Raw genomic sequence first — 21,140 nt, forward strand, 5'->3', positions numbered from 1 at the left:
AATAGCAGAACTGGCTTTTGTCATAAGGCTCAATGACATTCCTGATAAGCTCAGTATGTGTGATGAAAAAAAATTCTCCATTCCCAGTTTCTGCACCTCCAAAAAGCTTGAAGATAAACAGGGCCAGTTTTAGACAAAATTTCAGGTTTGTCCTTAGGGTCTACAGCCTCTTCTTTCTGCATCACTACCTCCACCACCCACCAATGATGCCCCGTCTTCTCTTCTGACATCCACTGCCTTTTGCTCTCCCAGTGTTAGAAAAGTCCCAAGTGTAAGATTAAACCAAGAAGAGGCCTTCTTTACTGCTGCCCACTTGAATTCCCCACTCAATCCAATTTCCTCCACAGTCCACCATCATAATAGGAAAGGAATTGAGCATTTACTCATTTGGCATTGTCCACAATGTTCCAGAGGTAGCTTCTACTCCTGGTCTTGTTAAAGGTCACTTGCAATGATTATGAGCAAATCACTCTAGTTGCTCCTTTATAATTATGCCCAGCCTCAAGGCCAAAGCTTCTTGAATAAGGAGGTCAATGGAGGACTTTCCAAAGAGGTGGGAATCAACTTTTGAGCCTTGCTAGGAGAAACAGGGCAGATAACATTTGCAGGACAGACTTCGGGGCTCGGTATCATCCAGTCTGAAATTTCACATGCTCCAGGTTTCCTCATCCCAATCCAGAAACCATCCAGCCAGAGACCTCCATAATCAGCTAAGATACCCCCTTACTCAATCTACTCTCACCACACCTTCCCCTTTGGCCCAAGCTCTTGTGATACAGAGACAGGTCAGGAGAGTTTCAGGAAGCTACCAAGGAGGTCACACTTTCCCATTATTCTTGTCTTCCTTTCCATGCTACAAGAACTAGAATTCAGGGGCAGCTAAGCAGCACAGTGGATAGAGCACCAGCCCTGGATTCAGGAGGACCTGAGTTCAAATCCAGACTCAGATGCATAATACTTACTAGCTGTGTGACCCTACCAAGTCACTTAATCCCATTGCCTAGCCAAAAAAAAAAAAACCCAACTAGAATTCAGTGTTAAGACATACAAAAGGCCACCTCTCCCTGATCTTTACCCGTAACTGCCCACAAACCCAACCTGACACCCAACCCTGCTTTCCAGCATCTGCTGCTGACCAGTGTCCCCTCAGCCCCCAGTCAATTCTGCTTGGCCTGTCTTGACAAGGATTAGCTCTTGTTTTCACCACTTCAAAGCCTGCATTACTTAGCTCTCCTGTTCTGACCCCAGCCCCACCTCTTACTCTTAGAAGGCCACAAGCCTGGCCCAAGACTGAGTGTCTAGGCCTGCTTCTTCCAGTTACTCAGAGAGACAACTTCAAACTTCCTCCCCTGCAGCATTAGACATTACCTTCCCTAGGCTCCAGCCCAAGTTCCAGATGGCAACTCTGCCTACAGTCACATCATGGTGGCAGCAGCTCTTTAAACAAGGAGATGGCAAGAGTAACAAGTCAGCGAAAGTCTCAGCTTAAGCAAAAGACAAAATGCCCCTGTTGTCCAAGATGGTCCCAGCACAGAAAAGAGGACAGGATCAGAAGAATCGGATTTGGAAGCATTTCGGGTTAGAGTTACCCAGCCTCAGGAGTAAAGGTTTCGCAAGAATTGAGAGGAGTAACACAAACGGCTTGGCGTAGTTTTATTGTAGTCTCCGTGTACACAGAGATTTCTTTAGCACACCTCCAGTGTAAAGCTCTCACTTCTAAGGGGAAAGAATGGAAGAGGTGGTAGAAAGGGAGGCACAAAGATCTGGTTGACCCCTAGGTATCCTAGGGGAGCCTCCAACTGAAGGGGTAAGGGGCAGGGAAATGGGGTGGGGAAAGTGCAAAGTCCTGAAATACCTTATCCTCCCAGGTCCTATGTCTGAAGGAACCTCACCGTTCCAGGAATAGTCTCAGGGTAAGGGCAGCCCCAGGCTCCTCTCTAATCTACTCCCAACACCCCCTGTTCCCAAGAACCATATAATAAATAAATAAATATTTCCAAGATAGGAAAGCAAGTGCCAGTGTAGAAAGAAAACCTGACCAGGCTCACAGCCTGGGAAGTGCCCGTTTGGTCCTCAAGAAACCAGACAACTGCCTCAAACTAATAAAAAGGTGTGGTCAGCATCAAACAATCCCTTAATGAGCAGGCCACAGAGGGTCAAAGGAATATCCTAGCTTCACCACTACATCTCTGAGCCCATCTATAATACAGCAGAGGAGCCTTGGCAACTTGGAGAAGGGATCCACAGTCCACTTAAAGGGAAAGGGAACAACTATGGGACTGCGTAAAAGGGAAGTCTACTGAGGCATAAAACCAAATGGTAAGAAGCTAGCCAGCTTCCCAAGCTGCCCCTCCACAGCTGAGGATCAATGACAAAATGGAATTCAGAAGTTCCCTTCACCATCTTATTTTCCAAGGGAGCGACTGTGAGCATGGGGTGGGGTGGGGTGGGATGGGGTGGGGACTGCAGTGATAAAGGCTTCATCAGTGCCTTTATGTCCAGCTGACTGACTTCTAACTGGTCTTTCACAGTCATCATTCTGCGCCCTTGACAATTACAGCCCCAGAGGTCACATGGTGATAGCCTACAACTGCAGCCCTTGTAGGGGCATTGAAACGCCATGGACAGAGAGCTAGGGCTTACCACCCAACCATCTCTAGCCAAGTTCTCCTGGAAGGCCACCTGGGATCAAGTACTCAGGTGTTTCTGTCCCTGCTAATGTGCAATGAAGGTTCCTTTCTAGCTTTAGGGTTCCAGTTCCTTCCACAACTACCAGTATCATGAAGGCCACAGGGTAAAGGTCAAGCCCTACTTACAAGTAATCAGGCCAAGATTTGGCTTCACTCTAATTCCCCATTCAATCTTGCTTCCCCTATAATCCGCTGTCCCAGAGGACATTTTTAGCAATCCAGGGGTTACCCTGCACAGAATTTGAGGGGAGTTACCATTCCAGTCATCCAGAGGAATACAAAGAGAAGCTGGAACTGTCATCAGTGACCCCAGGGCAGGTATGTCAAAGGTGGAGAAAGGAAGGGGAGGCACCTCTCCAAAGTTCACACCCAGCTCTGCCCAGCTATCTCCAGACACCTGGAATGAGGGATCTGGGGAGACTCTAACTGCTAGCCTCTGGAGCAGGCTCAGGAGAGGAGGGTGGGCAGGGTGGGCTCACAAATGCCCCCCCCACAGGACTCTCTTCTCACTTGCTCAGGGTCTGGTTACATGAGCCACACACAAATACAGTCTCTCTCTGTGCTTCAGGGGCTGAAAAGAAGAAAGAATTCAGTGAGAGGCATCCCACACTCCCATCTTAGTCCCTTGACCACAGAAAAAGGAGACACACTCATCTCTTACTTGCTCCTGCAGATGGCTAGGAGGATCAGCCCCTCCCTCTCACTAACTACAGGCTGCCCCACTGCTCCTCACTTCCCTTACTAACTTGACCTTTAGAATTTCTTTTCCATGAAAATGGCAGTTCTTGAGAAATCCTGGGGATTTCATGGCCACCGTGACAACAACGCTCTCTCCCAAGGAACCAGAGGCAACTTTAAGCACTCACCCTATCCACTGTTAGAATTTAAAAAAAAAAACCACAATGTAAACAAGGGCCCTGTAATTGGGATCCAAATCTCTCTCAGCGTGTGCCTTCCACTGTCTTCATCTTCACCCTGACCCTTTCCATTACCTCACCTCCGGACACTCACTCACCTGTGGCTCCCATGGAGGACTTGAGGACCTTGAAAGAGCAGCACCGGGAGCAAAAGCTGTTTCCACAGTTACTACAGCTGCGCTGTGAAGAGACGAGCTAAGTCAATCACGAGATGAGTCTCTCCTCACGGTCAGGGCCCTGCTCCCTAGCTCCTCTGCCATTAAATTTCCCCTGCAAGCTCCCAATAGCTGGATCTTCTCCAAGTCTGCCTTCTGGTCCCCATGTTTCAGGTTCTCCCCAACAGAGAGCTCACTGAAGGAACTAAGGATTTTCAGTCTCACAACACAATAAGGAAGGAAGGAAACCATTAGGGACTTCAAGTCCCAAACGAAACAGACCGGGGAGCTCAGTGTCCAGAGATCTCAGTGGCTCTCAGGTGACCTCCTAACCCTCTGATGCTGGCCAATTTGAGTGTCCTCTTAGTCTTTGGAAATATGCTTACACATAAGAACGACAGTAACAGGACCCAAAAGTGACCTCTGCTTCCCTTACCTGACTGACGGATATCTTGACATTAGGTCTTACAAAAAGACCAAGGAGGTGGCAGGAAGGAGATAGGAAGGACAAGGGTATCCAGGGTTAAGGAAACTATAAAATTTTCTCATCATCTCCAACCCAACTCAATTTCTAATTAAGCTAAACATCAGTGCTTAATTAGTACAGTACTTGGCACACAGTAGGTGCTTAATAAATTCTAGTTGACTGTTTTCAAAATTCAAGGGAAACACATTAGGTCTTTACCCAGGTGAGGCTAGCAATCGCCCTGTGAGCGCTCTGTTTCCCTTGCTCCTACGTTTAAGTATCTTTCCAATGGCAAAGGGGGAGACTTCAACTGCCCAGGAGTGGAGTACTATGATGCTTTGTGAGGGTACCCAAGCATCTGAGCACTAGACTATATCTGCAATCCTAAGGTAGATATGGCAGAGACAAATGCTACAGAAATGTGAAGCTATGTCAGGAAAGTAACCCACTCCATACAGAAGCCTGGACCAACTGAGGAACCAAGCCTGGGATGGCCTGAGAAGAGGCCGCCCCCTCCTGTGGCCCACAACACTACGGGAAAGGAAGACTCACCCTCTTCTTCAGCACTGAGAAGGTAGCAGAACAGCTCGTACAATTTCCTAAGAAACAAGAGGCAGAAGGTCATCCTCTTGCCTGACCCAGTCCTCTTGACTCTCAACTTGCTCCTCTGTATCCCCTATTTTCCCTGAAAGGGTGACCTTCAGAACAATTTCTCAAGCTAGTCATATTGGCTGGCAAGAGCTGGCTAAAAGACGCACTTTTAGCTCCACAGCTGAGCATATCCTCCTGAAAGCCCCAAAGGGCCAAAGGAGCAGTTTAGGCTGAGAAGGAATGAGTGGGACTTGAAGATACCGTATGCCACCCAAGCCATTTCCCCTGCCCCTGTCACTGCCACCAAAGCACCTGCCCTAGGCCTTGCTCATCCAGTGAACCCTCCCGCCTGCCACGAAAGCCTCTTTGTCATCATAGCCTCAAGAAGTCTCCTGCCCACCAGGTTCCTGACTTAAGGTATCTACCCTTGGAAAGTGGTGAGCAAAAAAGAGGCCCTGACAAAATGGTGTTTCTGTTTGGGAGCAGGAGGCATTTCAGACGTACAAAGTGAAGAGAATGTGTAGGCTTCTCACACTGAAGGAAAAGTATCAGCAACCTTGTCTGCCAAACCTGACCACTTCCCAGGGCCGCTCCTTGCAGACTGCTATATTTATATTTAAGGTGACAATCCTCCCTCCCAATCTGAAGGTCCCATTTCTCCCTCTCACCCTGAAAATTCCCAGAAATAATTCAAATTCTTTGTGGTATGCACTGTAGGGAAAGATATTCATACACTGGAAGCAATGAGGGTGAGGGAAGAAGGAAAGCCAGAGGTGAGAGAGCTACTCTAAGACGTCAGAATCAAGACAAGAGCACAAGGCTCCAAGGTACAATAGATAAGTCTATCAGTGATAAAGAAGAGAAGTTAAGACTGGGAGTAAGAAATCACAGTGGCCAGCGGAGGGGAAGGAAGGCTGGCCATTCTGTGCAGAATCAAGAAGAACCCTTCCGCCCAGGCTACAACTGTGGACTAAGAAGGGCAGACCTGACACAAGCATCCTCAGTGCCCATCTGCCCCTTGTCCCTTGGCAAGGCCTATGAATGACGGCAGAAGCAGACTAGAGCTGGAAGCAAAGCCTGTAAAAGGGTGCCAATCAGCACTCAAGGAAGACCCAGGTAGAAGGACAAGCTCGCTCTACACTTGGAAATACCATCTGCCCCACAGACCTCCACTTCTGATGGGCTGCTTCCTCCCAGAACTGCCAATTTAAGGAGTCCTGGGCCAATCAGGTCCTCATTCCTTCCCAGGCTGCCCCAATGACTCAACTCCACTGGACTCTCCACAACACTAACCCATCCCACCAGGCCCCTTCTACAAGGTCCTGTCTCCCCCTGCTTTTCAGCTCCCTTTTATCGGTTAAATTCCCCATTAGAATGTAAGCTCTTTGAGGGCAGGGACTATCTTCCTTTCCACTTGTGTCTGCACTACTAGTGCTCAGCACAGTGCAAGGCAGACAGTAAGAACAATAATAATAATAATAATAATAATAATAAATGCTTGTTGATTGGCTGGCTCACTACCGTCAGTAAACAGTTAGCTCCAGTAGCAAACCAGGGAGGAGACTGATGCTAACATGTGATGCCAAATTAGGAAACCACCCAAGCTTCTAGTCTAGGCCATGACACTACCACCAGCCACTTAGCAAAGACAGTCCCTCTCCGCCATCACTGATGAAAGGAGAGATGAGGGAACTGCCCTAAGAACAGCCCGTCAGATTCAGAGCTCTGGCATATTTTTCTAGGAATATTCTCCCCACGGGGGTCTGTTCTCTGGCTTACCAAGGCCTCAAGGACAAGCAGTTTAATGTAGAGTCAGAGAAGTTGGTGAAACCACTACATATTCACAAGGACAAGAAGTTCTGGCAGTAGCACAGGAGGGATCAGAGAGGAATAAAAGGTCCTTGGCTTCCTTCCAAAGCCTAAAAAGAGGTTTTGCCCCTATTTGGAAAAGACCCTGACTCCAACCAAATAAATATTTCCTATCTCTATTAATCAGTGTGATGATACACAGCAGCAGGCACCAGGAATAGGGAAAAATATGAGGGCCCAAGCAAGACCTCCTGGCACTAAAACAATGACTGATTTTTTTTTAAGGTAAATATGAAGTCAGAGAGATTAGGAATTCACCCAATTAGGACTTCCCCTCTCTCACCCTAAATCCAGGCTAGAGAACAAGGTTAGCTCCTGCTCATTCTTCCCAAACAGCTCTAGCACCCTCCAGTGGATGGCCGACCCAGAAGCCGATAAGATCAGAGAGAAGGAGCTCCTTGGCTCAGAACCAAAATAAACCAAGCAGGCCCAGGGCTACTGCTCAAGTGCCCATGCAGCTCAAAAGCTGGGGTAGGACTGGGGTGGTGAGAGAGGGGTGTGGTGTGGAGATGACACAAAAAGGCCTATAGAATAGGATGGCCTCAGAGAGGCTCTGGCTCCCCTTGTAAGCCAGAAAGGGGCCCCAGAAAGGCCTCTCCTCTCCCAGGGAAGAAATGTCTAAACTCAAGGTCACACACACTAACAGGGAAGTGTGACACAAGGCATCTGGGAAAGAGGTCCTTATGCATCAAGCTACTGAAAGGAAAGGAAATTGGACTCTTCTAGTCACTAACTCATCTCCTAAGTCAGCCGACCACCAGCTCGTATAGCTTGTGTAGGCTACGGGTGCCACACCTCCTCAATCAAGTTCCTCCAAATCTGCCCCGTCCTGGGTGCCATGGCTGCTGTGGGGACTGGAGAAATAAGGCTGCCTTTCTGACCTCTCAGCCAAGGCTTATCAACAGGGAGGAACCAAGGTGTGAAGATCCTTCACGTGCCCAGAAACCGAGCCGCTCTAGCCGTCAAGCATCAGCGTCCTAAGCCAGGATCTAAGCAGCACAGCCAGGCGCACCCTGCGACTCCATACATACCCCTTCCCCAACAGATGAAGGGCTGACCAAAATACATGAATCTGAAGTTGACAGACATTCCACAAGCACACAATGAACTAAGTCCTAGGAGGAAAAAGCTACGTGCTTCACCTTGTTTCCGTTTAGGACTGAACAGGTGAATTAGGGTCCTAGGTATTTCTAGAAGAATTCAGGCCTTCCTAAAATACAGTTCACCTCAGAGTCAAACTATTCTACAATTCCTGGGACTGCCTGGTCTGGTATTAATTTCCTTACCTCCCTGAAAACTCATGTTCAGTCTCTAAAGACAAGTACGGAGACGCTCAAGTTCAGCGTCCCCACCCCAAACTAGATTTGCCTCTGTCCCAATTCTAGGGTCCCAGACCTAATATTCAAATCCTAATATCTGGAGCTAAACACCACCCACCTTCTCAGCCCCGACTTCCCTCCTCTGCCCCAAACTTTCCCTTCCTCTCTTCCAATCAAATACCGAAATTGTTGGTGGGATAACGTTTTCGGAGCTTCTCAGTGAGTCGAGACACCTTGCTTCGAATTACTTCATTCTTGCTCATAAAACCATTGTCGTGTAGGGCCAGATCATATTCCACATTGCAGGGAGATCCCTCATCATCCTCCTGTGGGAACAGTACCTTTCAGCTCTATCCAGCAGCTGACTGGGCCCTGAGACATGTGGCTAAAATCCAAAGATGGAGCACACTGCACAAAGCCAGGAAATAGGTTCACCTAGCCCAACCATCCACCCTGTCCCTTCCCCATCAACACAGTCATACTCACCAGCACCACCAGGTGGGTCTCCTGCCTCCCAGGGTGCAGGGGGAAGAAGGAGAGAAAAGAAGAGGAGACAGATAGCAAGGGAAGAGGAGAGACTGCTACAAGGCAACGATCCTGAAGCTCTAGAGCTTCAGGTTATCCCACACTTCTCCACTGTCTAAAACCTACTTTCAGTCTCTGGGAAGTCCTTACTTTACTTTCCTTACCATCAGAAGCCCTAAGACCCTCCCCATCCTCTTCAAGAGAATTCCCAATGGGTTGGTCTATTTTTGAAAACGAAAAAAATGAAGACATTAAGCCATCCAACTCTCACAAAATAACCACCAAGCTACTGACAAGAAATGTATTTGCCCAAAGATCTGGCAAGCTATCCGTGAAGGCTGCCCAGTGATATAAAACTGGACAAGAAGACTACATGCAAGACCTCACAGAAGCCAAGAACCAAGAACCCCAGAGCCAAGAAAATTTATAGAAGGAACAACCCTGGATTTGAGCCCCTCATTTTGGGAAAATAAAAAGAAACTAGACACCAGAAGCGCCCGGGCTATTAACCCCTTAGGGACTCTTGGATACAGGGCTCTATCAAAAGGATACCCACCTCAATAGCATCTTTAAATTCTTCATCTGGCTCAGCCTCCTCTGCCTCCTCCACACTGCCTGGTGTGAGGTCCTGTGAAGAAAGGCCTAGGACATCATCTATGAAGGCAGAGAAGCCTTCCCCTGGCCAGATCAGCATGGCCAAGGACGCCTGCTCCTGCCAGGGGAGATACGCTAAGGAAGCAAGTTTTGAGATAGAAGACTGAGAAAGGCACCTTCATGGGAGAAATAGGAACCAAACCACAATTCAGCCTGAAGAAATTCACAGAGGATGGAGCCAAGTGAGATGAAGAATTCCAAAAGAAGAAGCCACACAGAGCAGTTGGCATATCACTAAGGGAAGTTCACTAGGGGGCAGGTTCCAAGGATCTCAGTGCCACATACTCACCTCGGTGGGAGTAGGGGTTGAACTGCAGTCCAGCAATGCTCCTCTTCCCCCACCGTCTGATTCCAGGCATTCCTCAGTGCTCACTGGAAGCTTAGGGTTCATCCTCTGCTGCAGGGTAGCCCGGTATTCTGCCACTACTATCCAGGGGCAAGCGAGGCAAAGGTACAGAAACAGAATAAAAAGTCTCTTTAGAGATTTCTCCATCGGGACTAGAATGTTAGTGCCTTGAAGGCATGGCCTATTTTTGCCTTTCTTTGTGTCCCCAGGACTTAGCACAGTGAATTGCACACAGTGAGCACTCAATTAATGCTTCCTGATTGATCAGCAGCCTACATGACTCTTAATTCAGCAAACCACCCCCTATTTACAAAAAATGTTCTCACCCTTCTCCTCTCACCTCAAAATGTCTGGGGAAGAATACCCGATGGAGAAAGATAAATCCAGAGGCATCAATATACATTTAGATTTTATGATCTCTCATCAGCAAGGCTGCTCCTCCATAGGAAATCACAATCCTCTCCCATCCACAAAATTCCTACTCTCAGGCCTCATGTAGATGATGGAAGTGATCCCGGGTCCTTGGAAGTTATGCCAACTGAACTCAAACTCTGGCAAGTACTACAAAACTGAAAGGTTTCAAGTATGGTTCAAGAACTAGTCTAATTTCTCTCTCTTCTTTGTAGAGGAGGGGGACTATGGGTCCATTGCATATACCATCAGGCTACATGCAGGTGATATAAAAGCAAAAGAGATCAATAAATTTTTTTTAAAACAATCAGGAAACTCTGAGAGGAGAAAACATTATGTGCTATTAGTAACATTCTCTTGGATGGCTTTGCATAACTGTTTTCAGTTACTTCAGTACTTCGAAAGTGGTTTTCTCTGAATGTTTGCTGATGAAATGCCTTGTCAAAATAAAATGTATCGTAATTTTTTTTTTAAAAGAACCAGTCTAGATAAGTACAGAGTTGTCCAGCACATTTTTGCCACCACGTGATGATATTTTTTGGCTCAAACACCTCATGAAACACAAAAATACAAAACCCACATACATCTTTGCACCAGCATACCATGACTCAGAGGTCTCCAGATGTCTCTTTAGGGCACAAGGCAGCGGACAAACTAGGGGGATAGCTACATCAAAAGGTTTTCTAATCTAGGTGGAGTGACTGTTACAAGAAGTAAATCATTCTATTATTGTCAACCTCAGCACAGAGACGATGAGCCATGTGCCACGGGGAAAGAACCCCAACAGGCACAGGCCGTATCCCGGAGATGCAGCATCCATCCTGGAGCTATGAGTGGAGGGACTTCTTCAATAGGGTGCTGCCCCCTGGTGGAGCAGACAGGCCTTGAGACCAAACTAGCCAGTCACAGGACAGAGGCACAACTTCCAAGAGTTGCTGCTTTCTGTAGCATCCAAGAGGCACCCCCCTGCCACTGCAGTACGTAGCCCCCTGAAGCGCTCACCTCGGTAGAACTCCACATTTCCCAGAAAGAGAGTGCTGTTGAGAAGGGCAAGGACCCAGCACAGGGGTAACACATACAGCACGAAGACAGAGCCCAACAGAGCCCCATAGAATCTGCAGAAAGGAAGTCAAAGAGCAAGGTCAGGTAACAGCACCTGACCACCTGCAGAGCGCCTACATCACAATCATGCTGTGAGCAAGGCCGGACAGGGGCCACTTCAGCCCCATCTGATAAAGGAGGAAGCAGGGGTTGAGAAGCTCAGTGATCTGCCCAGGGTCACACAGACAGTATCAGAGTGAGCAACCAAAGGCAAGGCTTCTGACTGCAAGGCCAGCAAGCTCTCCACTGTATCCACTGGCCCCCAGTTCTAAGTTCACCCCAGCCAGGAGGTCAAAGCCAGAAGCTCAGCTCTCAGCACCTCTGCCCAAGGATACATCGTATGGCTATACACACAGTGTGTGCAGATATGAGAGCTCCCCTTCTCCCCTTATTGAAGAAATTAATTTGCCCTTCCCCATGAGGTAACCAACCACCTTTTCCCGGGGATGAAGCTGGAAACTCATTGATGCTGATTCTATTAGTCACAGAACAAAAGAATTGAAAGGGACCTTAGATCACCTAGCCCAAACATCTCATTTTTTAGGTGAAAAAACTGAGTGAGAAGAAATAATGCCCGTAAGGTTGCACAAAAGTTGTGGCCACAGCCAGAAGTAGAAGCCCAGTTTCGGAGCACCGATGGGGTTGGAAGAACTAGAGACGTCTGCAGGGAGGGAAAGAAAGACGGGACTCACTGCGAGGACACTGCTGGGTTCTCCCAGTACAGCACTCGATAGACCGATTCACACCTACAGCACAATTGATTCAAGAAGCTCTCCAACTGGATCAAGCTGTAAAGACACACAGAAGCAGCCATGAAGAGCACCCAAGGGTGCCAGGGAACCTGCGTCTCCATTTCATTAGTAAGCCCAATAGTAGAGGTCAATGGCCTTCTTCAAACACAGCTGAAGAATGAGGAAACCAGGAACAATGGAAAAGGAGGGCCGTGACAAGCTCTTGGACTCCCACTCTGAAACCCAAGAGCCGGTCCAACCACACTCTGGCTAGATATTACTCGTCCCAACCACCCTGTCAGTCATCTCCCATCTCACGTTTCACACTCACAAGCTCTTCACCTCTGCCACAGCCTCAGGCCGTGACAGCCGGACCTTCCGCAGATCATCCTGCCTCACGCTGTGGTACTTCCTCCGCATCAGCTCAGGCTCAGGGAGGCCGACCCGGCACACCTCCTGCAGGTAGCCCAGCAGGGCAGGCACAGAAATCAGCAGGGCACCCACTGAGTACCAGGCACCTAAAGGCAAGAGAGCAGCAGGTCAGACAAGTTAACTCTCAAGGGTACAGGGCATCCCAGGACTGGGCAGCTGCCCAGGATACCAGTCACGGTCAGGTGTTCTCCCTATGGTTTCAGCATCAGTTCCTGGCTCCGAGAAGCTCCTGAATGTCTATCAGAACTCTCAAGGCACTATTTTCATCTTCAGATGAAAGGGGACAAAGATTGGCCAGCTATGAACTATGATAATCCACTTGACTTGTAATTCAAAGCTTCCTTAACTAGATTATTCAAAAAAGCCAACACTTAGGGCCAGCTAGGTAGTGCAGTGGATAGAGCTCTGGCCTTGGAGTCAACAGGACCTGAGTTCAAATGTGACTCAGACACATAACACTCACTAGCTGTGTGACCCTGGGCAAGTCACTTAACCCCGACTGCCTCACCCAAAAAAAAAAAAACAACAACAACAACAACACTTCTCCTCTGCACTTAATTACATTACAAGTCAAAATATGATTATTTATGTGAATACGTCTCCTCATCTGGCTAAATTGTTAGCTCCTTGAGGGAGGGGAAATAAATTCTGATAAGGAGAAACAAGGAGAGTTATGGGAACGGATGTGGATGCATATGGAACTCATTAAATTAGATTTTTTTTAAAAACATATATAAAAGATGAAAGCAAGGAAGGTTAAATGCAAAAGCATGGCAGAGCTTTGTAGGAGCAGCGTCAGGAGCGCTAAAGCTCAGAACAAGCTGAGGCTGGCAAGGAAAGCCAAAGACAACCAAAAAAAAAGGAAAGCAAAGTAAGCCCAAGACAGGACAAGCCCACCATCCAGGGCATGTGCAGCAAAGATAACAACAATGGACAAAAGGAAGAGCTGCTCCATTCCTATTTTGCTTCTTTTTTCTCTGCCAAGAAAAATGTTCTTTTGACTGTAAAGGGCAAAACAAATATGGCTAATAGGGAGGTGACAGCCAAGATAAGTAGGAAAATAGTAAGCAAAACCCTAGAGGCCTTGATGAGACTGAGTGACTAAGCCCAACTGAACAATATCCTGGCGAGCTGAAAAGACAGCGGATGTGTTAACTGAGTCACTGTCAATGATCTTTAAAACATGAAGAATAAGAGAATGGCTGCAGGACTAGAAAAGGAAAAAATAGTTGTCCTGATATCCAAAAACAGGGAAGGAAACAAATGGAGCCTCCAAACTAAAGGCTGGTAAACCTGTTAACATTCCTTAATCTATTATTTAAGGTATGGTTATGGAGCATATAGCAAAGGAAGCAGTCATAACAAAAAGCCAGCATCAAGACAGAGGTGATTGTTTTTACATGTAAGTAGGGAAAAATAAAATACTAAATTAAAAAAAAAAAAGACAGAGATGATCAAAGAATACAAACAGGCAGTTTTCAAATGAAGAAACTGAAGCTACCAAAAACCACAAGGGAAAAAATGCTCCAACAACTGCAGTTCCACTTCATACCCATCAGACTGACAATAACAAAAGACAAAAATGGCAAGTGCTGGGAAGAGATGTGGGAGGACAGGCACTAATGCACTAATAGGTGGTCCAACCATTCTAGAAAGCCATTTGGAACCATGCCAAGAAATCGCTAACCTGTGCACACTCTCTGATCCAGTGATATGGTTACCAAAGGTATGCCCCAAAGAGATCAAAGACAAAGGGAAAGGACACATTACAGCCAACAATATTTATAGCAGCACTTTTGGTTGTGGCCAAGAACTGGAAACAAAGTAGGCGTCCACCAATCAGGGAACAGCTGGACAAACTGTGGTTTATGAATGAAATGAATTATTACTACTGCACTCCAAGAAATGGCAAATGTGACCAATCCAGAAGGATCTGGGAAGACCTGCATAAACTGATACGGAGTATCTTGAACAGAACCAGAAAAACAACTCAAATGATGGTGAAAATAATCAACAGAAAACAACTTTGAAAGACAGAACTCGAGTCAACAGTTACAAATCACAAATTCAACAGACTGATGAGGAAGCAAGCCGTACACATCTTGTTGGACAGCTGATGGATTAGGGTACAGAAGGAGACATTTTCTGACATGGTCAATATATTGACTTTTGTTCTGAATGATCATATTTATGAATTACAAGAAAGGGCTTTTATATGAGAGTGAGTGTATAGTGATAAAGATGCAAAAGAAAGAGGAAAAAAAAAGGAGAGAGAAAGAAAAAGAAAGAAAGAAAGATAAAAAGAAAAGAACACCAGTTAGGGGCAAAGTGGATAAAAACATTGATACTGGGGTCAGGAAGACCTGGGTTCAAATCTAATCTCAGAAAGTTGCTAGCTGTATGACCCTGGCGTAAGTCACTTAACCTCCCTCTGCCTCAGTTTCCTCATCTCTAAAATGAAGATAGCACTTACCTCCCAGGGTTGTTGTAAAGATCAAATGAGATAATATTTGGAAAGCACTTTGTAAACCTTAAATTACTCCATTAAGTGCTAGCTAATGTCAATAAAACATTTTTTTTTAATAAACTCTAAAGGGGACACAGAGGGCAATTTTGTCGCTTCTGTGAAATTCAACATACACTTTAAGTTCAGTTTCATATAAAGTCTTTGTTATTCTTTGTACGCTGAAATGTCTTATATTTGTTGATCAAGTTAATAATAAAAAAATTTTAATGACAAAATCATAACAAATTAATCTTGTTTTCTTTACTGACAGTTACTAGACAAGAAAGTGAGGGAACTGCTACAGTGATAGTTTACCTGGATTATAGCAAAGCATTGGACAAGGTTGCTCATGCTATTTTTGTGGACAAGATGGAGAGATGACAGTAAAGTGGGTCAGAAAATGATGCAGGACTAGATTCAAAGACGTCACTTTGGACGGTCTCTAGTAGAGCACCTCAGGAGTCTGTGCTTGGCCCTTGTGTCATGGCTAGTAACAATCTGTATAAAATCACAAGCATGGTATGACTACCAACTCTGCAAAGCTAGGAGGAATAGCTAACACAATAGAGGACAGAGTCAGGATCTCAAATAGAACAGTGGACTAAATTAAATAAAAAGAAATGTAACAGGTATAAATGTAAATTCTTACATATGGGTTCAAAATTTCAACTCCACAAAGACTTGGGGGAAGTAAAGTGACATGGCTGGATAACAGTTCATCTGAAAATATCTGGCAGTTTTAGTGGACTGCAAAATCAATATGAGTCAACAGAGACACCTAACAGATTAAAAAAATGCTAATGTAATACCAGAGTGCATTAGGAGGGCACAGTGTCCCAGACTAGGTGGGTGATAGTCCTACCACACTCTGCCCCACTCAGACAACATTTGGGGTATTCTGCTCAATTCTGATTAACCTATTTAAGGAAGGACAACAAGAAGGTGGCAAACAGTTGAAGGAGGGTGACTTATAATGATGAAGAGAATATGAGAATCATTTGAAAAAACTGGGAATGTTTAGCTTTGAGAAGGGACAGCGAAACGTAGCTGTCTTCGAGTCCTTGAATTGGCACAGAGAAAAGGGATCAGGCAGATATTGGCTGCTTGGCACAGCACCAAATGGAAGTTTCAAAGAGGCAAATTTTGACTAGACCTCAAAAAAAACCTTCCTAACAATCAGAGCATCAGGAGATAGTGGACTGAAGAACTCAACAGAAGTCTTCAAGTCAAGGATGGATGACCATTTGTTGATGATGTTAGAGAGAGGATTCTTGTTCAAGTATGGGTTGAACTCGGTGATGTTGGGGTCCCTTACCACCCTGAGAACATGTGATCATATGACCATGTCACTTGTCACTTTTGTATACTCAGTACATCATTTACACTAACATAGGGGTGGGTGTTTGGTATTTGTTGAACTCATCAACAGACAAGTTCTAATCAGCCAAGCAGATCTCTCAACAAGGATCGGTACAAAGGAAGAGAGATTTCCCAAGTTCTAAATTTATTCTTTTCGGTACATTTTATCTGAATTCCTGTATGTCCCTTTTGACTCAGACCAATCTGTGGCTTGGTCCTCCCTTTTCCGCAGTTACCTGGATGAAGCCAGAAGCACTGCCAGCATGTGTAAAAAGGTTCACATATAATAATACCAGCCAGAAAACTCTCTCATAAGGCCGCCATCCAGAACACAGCTACAACCTAGCTTCCACTATCCTTTTCTGATGTACACTTGTTCATCTGATCATCTATTTGCTCCAAAAACTTCAAGCCTCAACTTCCTCTGAGTACATGTGATCAGCATCTTGCCTAATTCAAGCTTCCACAACTGATAGGCTGATCAATTCTCCATTCACCAACGATCATTCCCTGACCTTGTTCATGTTCTTGCTAATGCACAGATCAATGGCACTTTGACAATAGCGAACAGTCAGCATTTAGAGAGCGCTTTAAGGTCTGCGAAGTACTTACAAACATGATCTCATTTGAGCCTCACAGCAACCCTAGGGAAGTGAGTGCTATTATTACACCCATTTTACAGATGAGGAAACAGAAGTAAATAGAGGTTAAGTGACTTGCCCAGAGTCACACAGCTAGCATGTGTCTGAAGCAGAATTTGAACTCAGGTCTTCCTGTCTCCAGATCCTACTCTGTCTCTACAAAGCAAAAATCCTTTATCTGCTATTCTGAATGCTATCAGCCTCAATGAATCAGCTTTTTGGAAGCGAAGATGGAAGAAGGCCCTGGGTCCATCCAGAAGAGCTGTTTGGTGTAAAAGAGAGCAAGGACAGGACACTATAACTGGCATGGCACCAGGGGCTGGCTGTCCTTGTTCCTCGGCATACTCTAAGCACGTTAAATACTTCCATGTGGCAATGTTATCAAAGTGAAAGGAGAAGTTACCTCTTATTCACCCCCAACGTGCAGGTTTTCTACCTCTCATTAATACGTGGGCCCTACCTCAGCCCTCAAACCAGTACTTACCCTCGTTCAGAGTGAGGAAGAGGAAATTGAGGCCCAGGCAGGTCAGCAAGGAACACACTGGTGTCTGCCACCTAGAACACAGAAAACCTCGATCAGTAAAGATGGTGTTCCATTCCCTCCTACAGAATATCAGAAAGGGAGGCAAACCCTGCATGGTACCACAGAGCCAGCAAGCAGCAAAGACAGGACACATGAGACTGAAGAGAAATGGCAAATAATGAACAGACTTTTCCTTGAGTCAAGTGACGGGCAAGGACAGGAGGGAGGCCTAGTAAGTATGTCAGGGGTAGGAGGGGAGACCTGTGGGGAACAAGTCACATCTAATCCTTGTGATGAGAAGAACAACCATCTCAGAGGACCGGAGCAGGGGTGCTTCAACTGGGGATCTGTGGGTAGATTTCAGAGGGTCCATGAACTTGGATGGAAAAAAAATTACACCTTTCTTTTCAGTAACCTCCATCTGAAATTTGACATCTCTTTCACTATTTAAAAGCATTCTTCTAAGAAAGGGGTCCACAGGCTCTCTAGCCTGCCAAAGGGGTCTATGACACAAAAAAGGGTTAGGACCCCCTAAACTAAATCAGCGGATAAGGGTATGTTCTATTCAAGAGTGGACTGGACCGGATGACCTCTGAGGTTCGTTGTAATTCAGAGTTTGATGATTCTATAAAGGCAGGTTTTATCATTTTCCTGAAGTAAGGGACCCTGAGTGAGTACATCAGGAGTACCTGGGGAAGACAGCGCAGTTACATGCATTCCCTTTAAAAGGAAGTTCAGTTCCTGTAAAGAAAGTCTCAGAAGAGTAGGATATCTGTCATGTGATCTCTTGATTGTGAGCATAGGGTACTCAGTGCCCAGCAGAGATTAAAAGTGGATGAAAATCATTTATCCCCATTGCCTACCCAAAAAAAAAAAAAAGTAGATAGAAGCAAAGAGATGGAAGCCAAAAGCAATATAAATAAAAAAAGACATTCAAGATTGATTAGTCTTACAATGTGTACTATTTATTCTATCTAATTGGATCTAATTTTCCAAATAAAGTTAATTTCTCTGCTTTAATGTAAATATACTTTTCTTTGGGGAAAAAAAAAAACACTTGAGACTCTCTGAAATAGTATTTCTCTGAAAGCTTATCTAGCGTCCAACTACAGCTTATGTTATCTTAATCAAGACCCACTCATTATGTGGTAGCAATTAATGAGGGTATAGTAGGTAGGACACAAGAAAGCTCTTTAGAACTAACCCTGAAACCCCAACCTCTTCACCGTGTGAAAAACACCACATCCCCACTGAAGTTGCTCTATCATTAAAGCTTCTTCCATGCTAACTTCCCCCTTCAAGATGACTTTTGTGGCTTCAGGGCTACTACCCACAGGAAGGGCTGCTCACAGAAGAGGTACCTTTTAGGAAACCATGGCTGATTACACAGATCTGATGTCATCACTACAGACCAAGATTAAAACCCTTTCAACACCAACTGCTCTTTACTAGGAAAGGAAGAGATAGCCAAAGAACAGGTTTATCTCATACCCTCAGGCTCCTAAAGGTATAGAAATAACAGACTCCAAAGATTTGGATGGAGGGGTTTTAACCCAAGATCCTCCTTTAAACAATCTCTCCACATCCTCAGTTTTATTTCTCTAGGAGGAAAAAAAAAAGAATACACTAAAACACATCAATGTGCTATACTGCATATTGTCTCCCCTGCTAGACTGTGATCTCCTTGAGATCAGGGACTGTCTTCTACATCTCTTTGAATCCTCAGTGCTAAGCACTGTGCCTGGCACATAGTGTAAGTGCTAAATAAATGCTTGTTGCCTGAGTGCCTCAGACTAAAACAGCCTCCCTGGCTTGGCTGCCCAGAACAAGGAGTCAAATCTAAGCTGCTGTGACATTCAGCCCAGGTTTCTGAACAGCTATTACAGCAAAGTGGGAAAGCCGAATGTCCAGGATACCAGATATCCCTACTCCATGAAGACCATACCTGAGCAAATAAAGGATCCCATCGCCTGCATCCTTGAGGGGCTCCAAGTAGAGAACGAGCCTCTTGTAAAACAGGACCAAGTTGAAGAGGTCAAGCACTGGAGGCTTAGGTGGGGCAGGTGGAGGATCAGGTTGGGCCTCAGACATAGCACTGGGTGTCCCCTCTGGCCCACACCCCTCCTGTTCTAGTGACTGCATCCTACATTAAGTTAAAGAGGAAATATTAAACATAACACATTAATGAGGAAAGGAGTAGGTAAGGGGAAAAGATAGGGAAAAAAATCTCCTGGTTCCTCTAGATATTCTATTATTTACCTACAGATACTGATATTCTTACATTCCTACTCCCCAAAAGGATAACCTGATAACTTCGTGGAACCTCTCTATCATTACTTCAAACAATATTCTTTTATAAGGTTCAAATCGACTTTACCAACTCCCTCAAATCCTTTCTCTAGAAAGGACAGTAACCCATCTAGTACAGCTTTTGTTCCCAACTCCAAAATCCTGAATACCTCCCACGATCCACACACATCTTCCTTGAATATCTAAGAGCTAAAATGGAAAAGGTTTAAAAATAGAATTAAAAAAAAACACTTAACTTTAAAACTCCCACCAGTCACTACCAGTTCTGGGCAGGGGAAAAACATAGAGCAGCTCCCTCTTCCTCCAGCAGATCACTGTGGAAAAAGAATTGGACAAGAAGCTTATGAACCCTTGGTCCAGACAATCTTAAGAGTAAGAGCTGGAAGGTGTCAGCTCAGAAATCACCTAGTTCAGGGGTCCTTGAACTTGTTTAATATTTTGATAACTATTTCAATAGAATTGGCTTCTTTTGTAATATTATGTATTTTATTTCATGCATTTAAAAACATTCTTCCGAGGCTTCACCAGATTTCCAGAGGGGTCCATGACACCTAAAAAGATTAAGAACTGATCTGGTCCAACCCCCTCATTTTAGAGATAAAGAAACTAACATGGAGGTTAAGCTACTTTCCCAACAAATCTGAGGGCCAGCATTCAAACCCCCAGGTCCTGTGACGCCCAATTTAGAGTCTTTCCAAAACATCATTTGGGGAGAAATCCCTTCTGCCCTCTGGGCTTCAGGATCTCCATCCGTTTTTACTGAAAGGCAGACAGACCAGAGCACTGCTAAGGTCACTCCAGCCCTGAGCCCTAACGACGGCGGGGGCCCTCCCCCACTGGCCCCGTGCAGCCCCCCCGCCGAGCCAAGCACAGGGAGACAAGCGGGGATGGGGGGGGAGGGAGGGGTCCCCAGGAGGGCAAGCACAGAGTCAGGGCCCGCCGCAGGAGCCCCACGTACTCGACCTGCGGGCGGCCGGCCAGGACGGCCTGTCTGCGCCTCTCGGGATCGGAACCGGGACCCGGACTACACCCGGGTCCGGTGGGGGAGGCCCGGTCAGGTGCGCAGCCCCCCGCCCCCGGGACTCAGTATCTTCCCCTCCAGAGCAGCTCCTGTCACAGCTTCCGGAAACCTCGCCGACATTGACGTTTTACGCAGCGTGTCCCGTGACGTCAACGCGTTGGCTCCGCCTCCTCCCAGTCTCCCAATCGTAGTCCGGACTCCCCCAGGACAGGGAGGAGGCGTGTCCACAGAGGAACCCGCTCCACCCCCGCCTCCGCCCAAGACTTCTTTGCATACTCCCTTCATAGGGTCGCCTGCGGTAGCAATGCGCCTGCGCATGTCCTTCTTGGAGCCCCTGTGTTTCTAAGCAACTTTCCTCTGGTTTAGAGTGACGTCACCAGGAAATCGACCTGCCTCCTTCTTTCTGGGCTCCTTGAGATTGGATGGACCTTTGCCCTCCAGCTCCCATCAAATTAACTCTCCTGGAGAAACAATGACGGAGGGGCAAAGTCAGTACTGAAAGGCGTATCAGAGATCATCTAGTCCAAGATCATTGCTTTTTACTTGTTTACTGAAGTCTTTTCACACTACATT

At 46.1% G+C, this 21,140-nt stretch overlaps 1 protein-coding gene across 4 annotated transcripts; it reads right to left on the bottom strand.

The window, feature by feature from the left end:
• Positions 1-1,619: 1,619 nt before the first annotated feature.
• Positions 1,620-20,677, bottom strand: ZFYVE27 (zinc finger FYVE-type containing 27). 4 transcript variants are annotated; one of them, XM_027860279.1, is made up of 13 exons: positions 20,510-20,677; positions 19,782-19,860; positions 19,182-19,379; positions 17,198-17,268; positions 12,107-12,293; positions 11,737-11,832; positions 10,946-11,058; positions 9,476-9,612; positions 9,089-9,160; positions 8,189-8,333; positions 4,781-4,827; positions 3,706-3,787; positions 1,620-3,261 (listed from the first exon to the last, which is right to left on the bottom strand). In XM_027860279.1, exons 3-13 carry the CDS (start codon positions 19,376-19,378, stop codon positions 3,197-3,199), a joined length of 1,212 nt encoding a protein of 403 aa, XP_027716080.1. In that variant the 5' UTR covers position 19,379; positions 19,782-19,860; positions 20,510-20,677; the 3' UTR covers positions 1,620-3,196. The 4 variants fall into 4 exon arrangements, 3 of the variants coding, with proteins under 3 accessions (XP_027716080.1, XP_027716088.1, XP_027716070.1); XM_027860287.1 differs by having other exon boundaries at positions 9,476-9,609; positions 20,505-20,677; XM_027860269.1 differs by having other exon boundaries at positions 20,505-20,677.
• Positions 20,678-21,140: the final 463 nt, after the last annotated feature.

This window comes from Vombatus ursinus, unplaced genomic scaffold (genome assembly GCF_900497805.2).
Source record: "Vombatus ursinus unplaced genomic scaffold, bare-nosed wombat genome assembly UNPS02000749.1, whole genome shotgun sequence".
NCBI lineage: Eukaryota > Metazoa > Chordata > Mammalia > Diprotodontia > Vombatidae > Vombatus > Vombatus ursinus.

Bases quoted from the DNA above. Each gene is read 5' to 3' on its own strand.
- ZFYVE27 (XM_027860279.1), bottom strand. From the start codon at position 19,378: ATGCAGTCACTAGAACAGGAGGGGTGTGGGCCAGAGGGGACACCCAGT. The intron at 11,059-11,736 runs GTGAGTCCCGTC...TCCTTTCTGCAG, and splicing joins AACCCAGCAGTGTCCTCGCA to ATTCTATGGGGCTCTGTTGG. The intron at 3,788-4,780 runs GTGAGTCTTCCT...GTCTCTTCACAG, and splicing joins TCTCAGTGCTGAAGAAGAGG to CGCAGCTGTAGTAACTGTGG.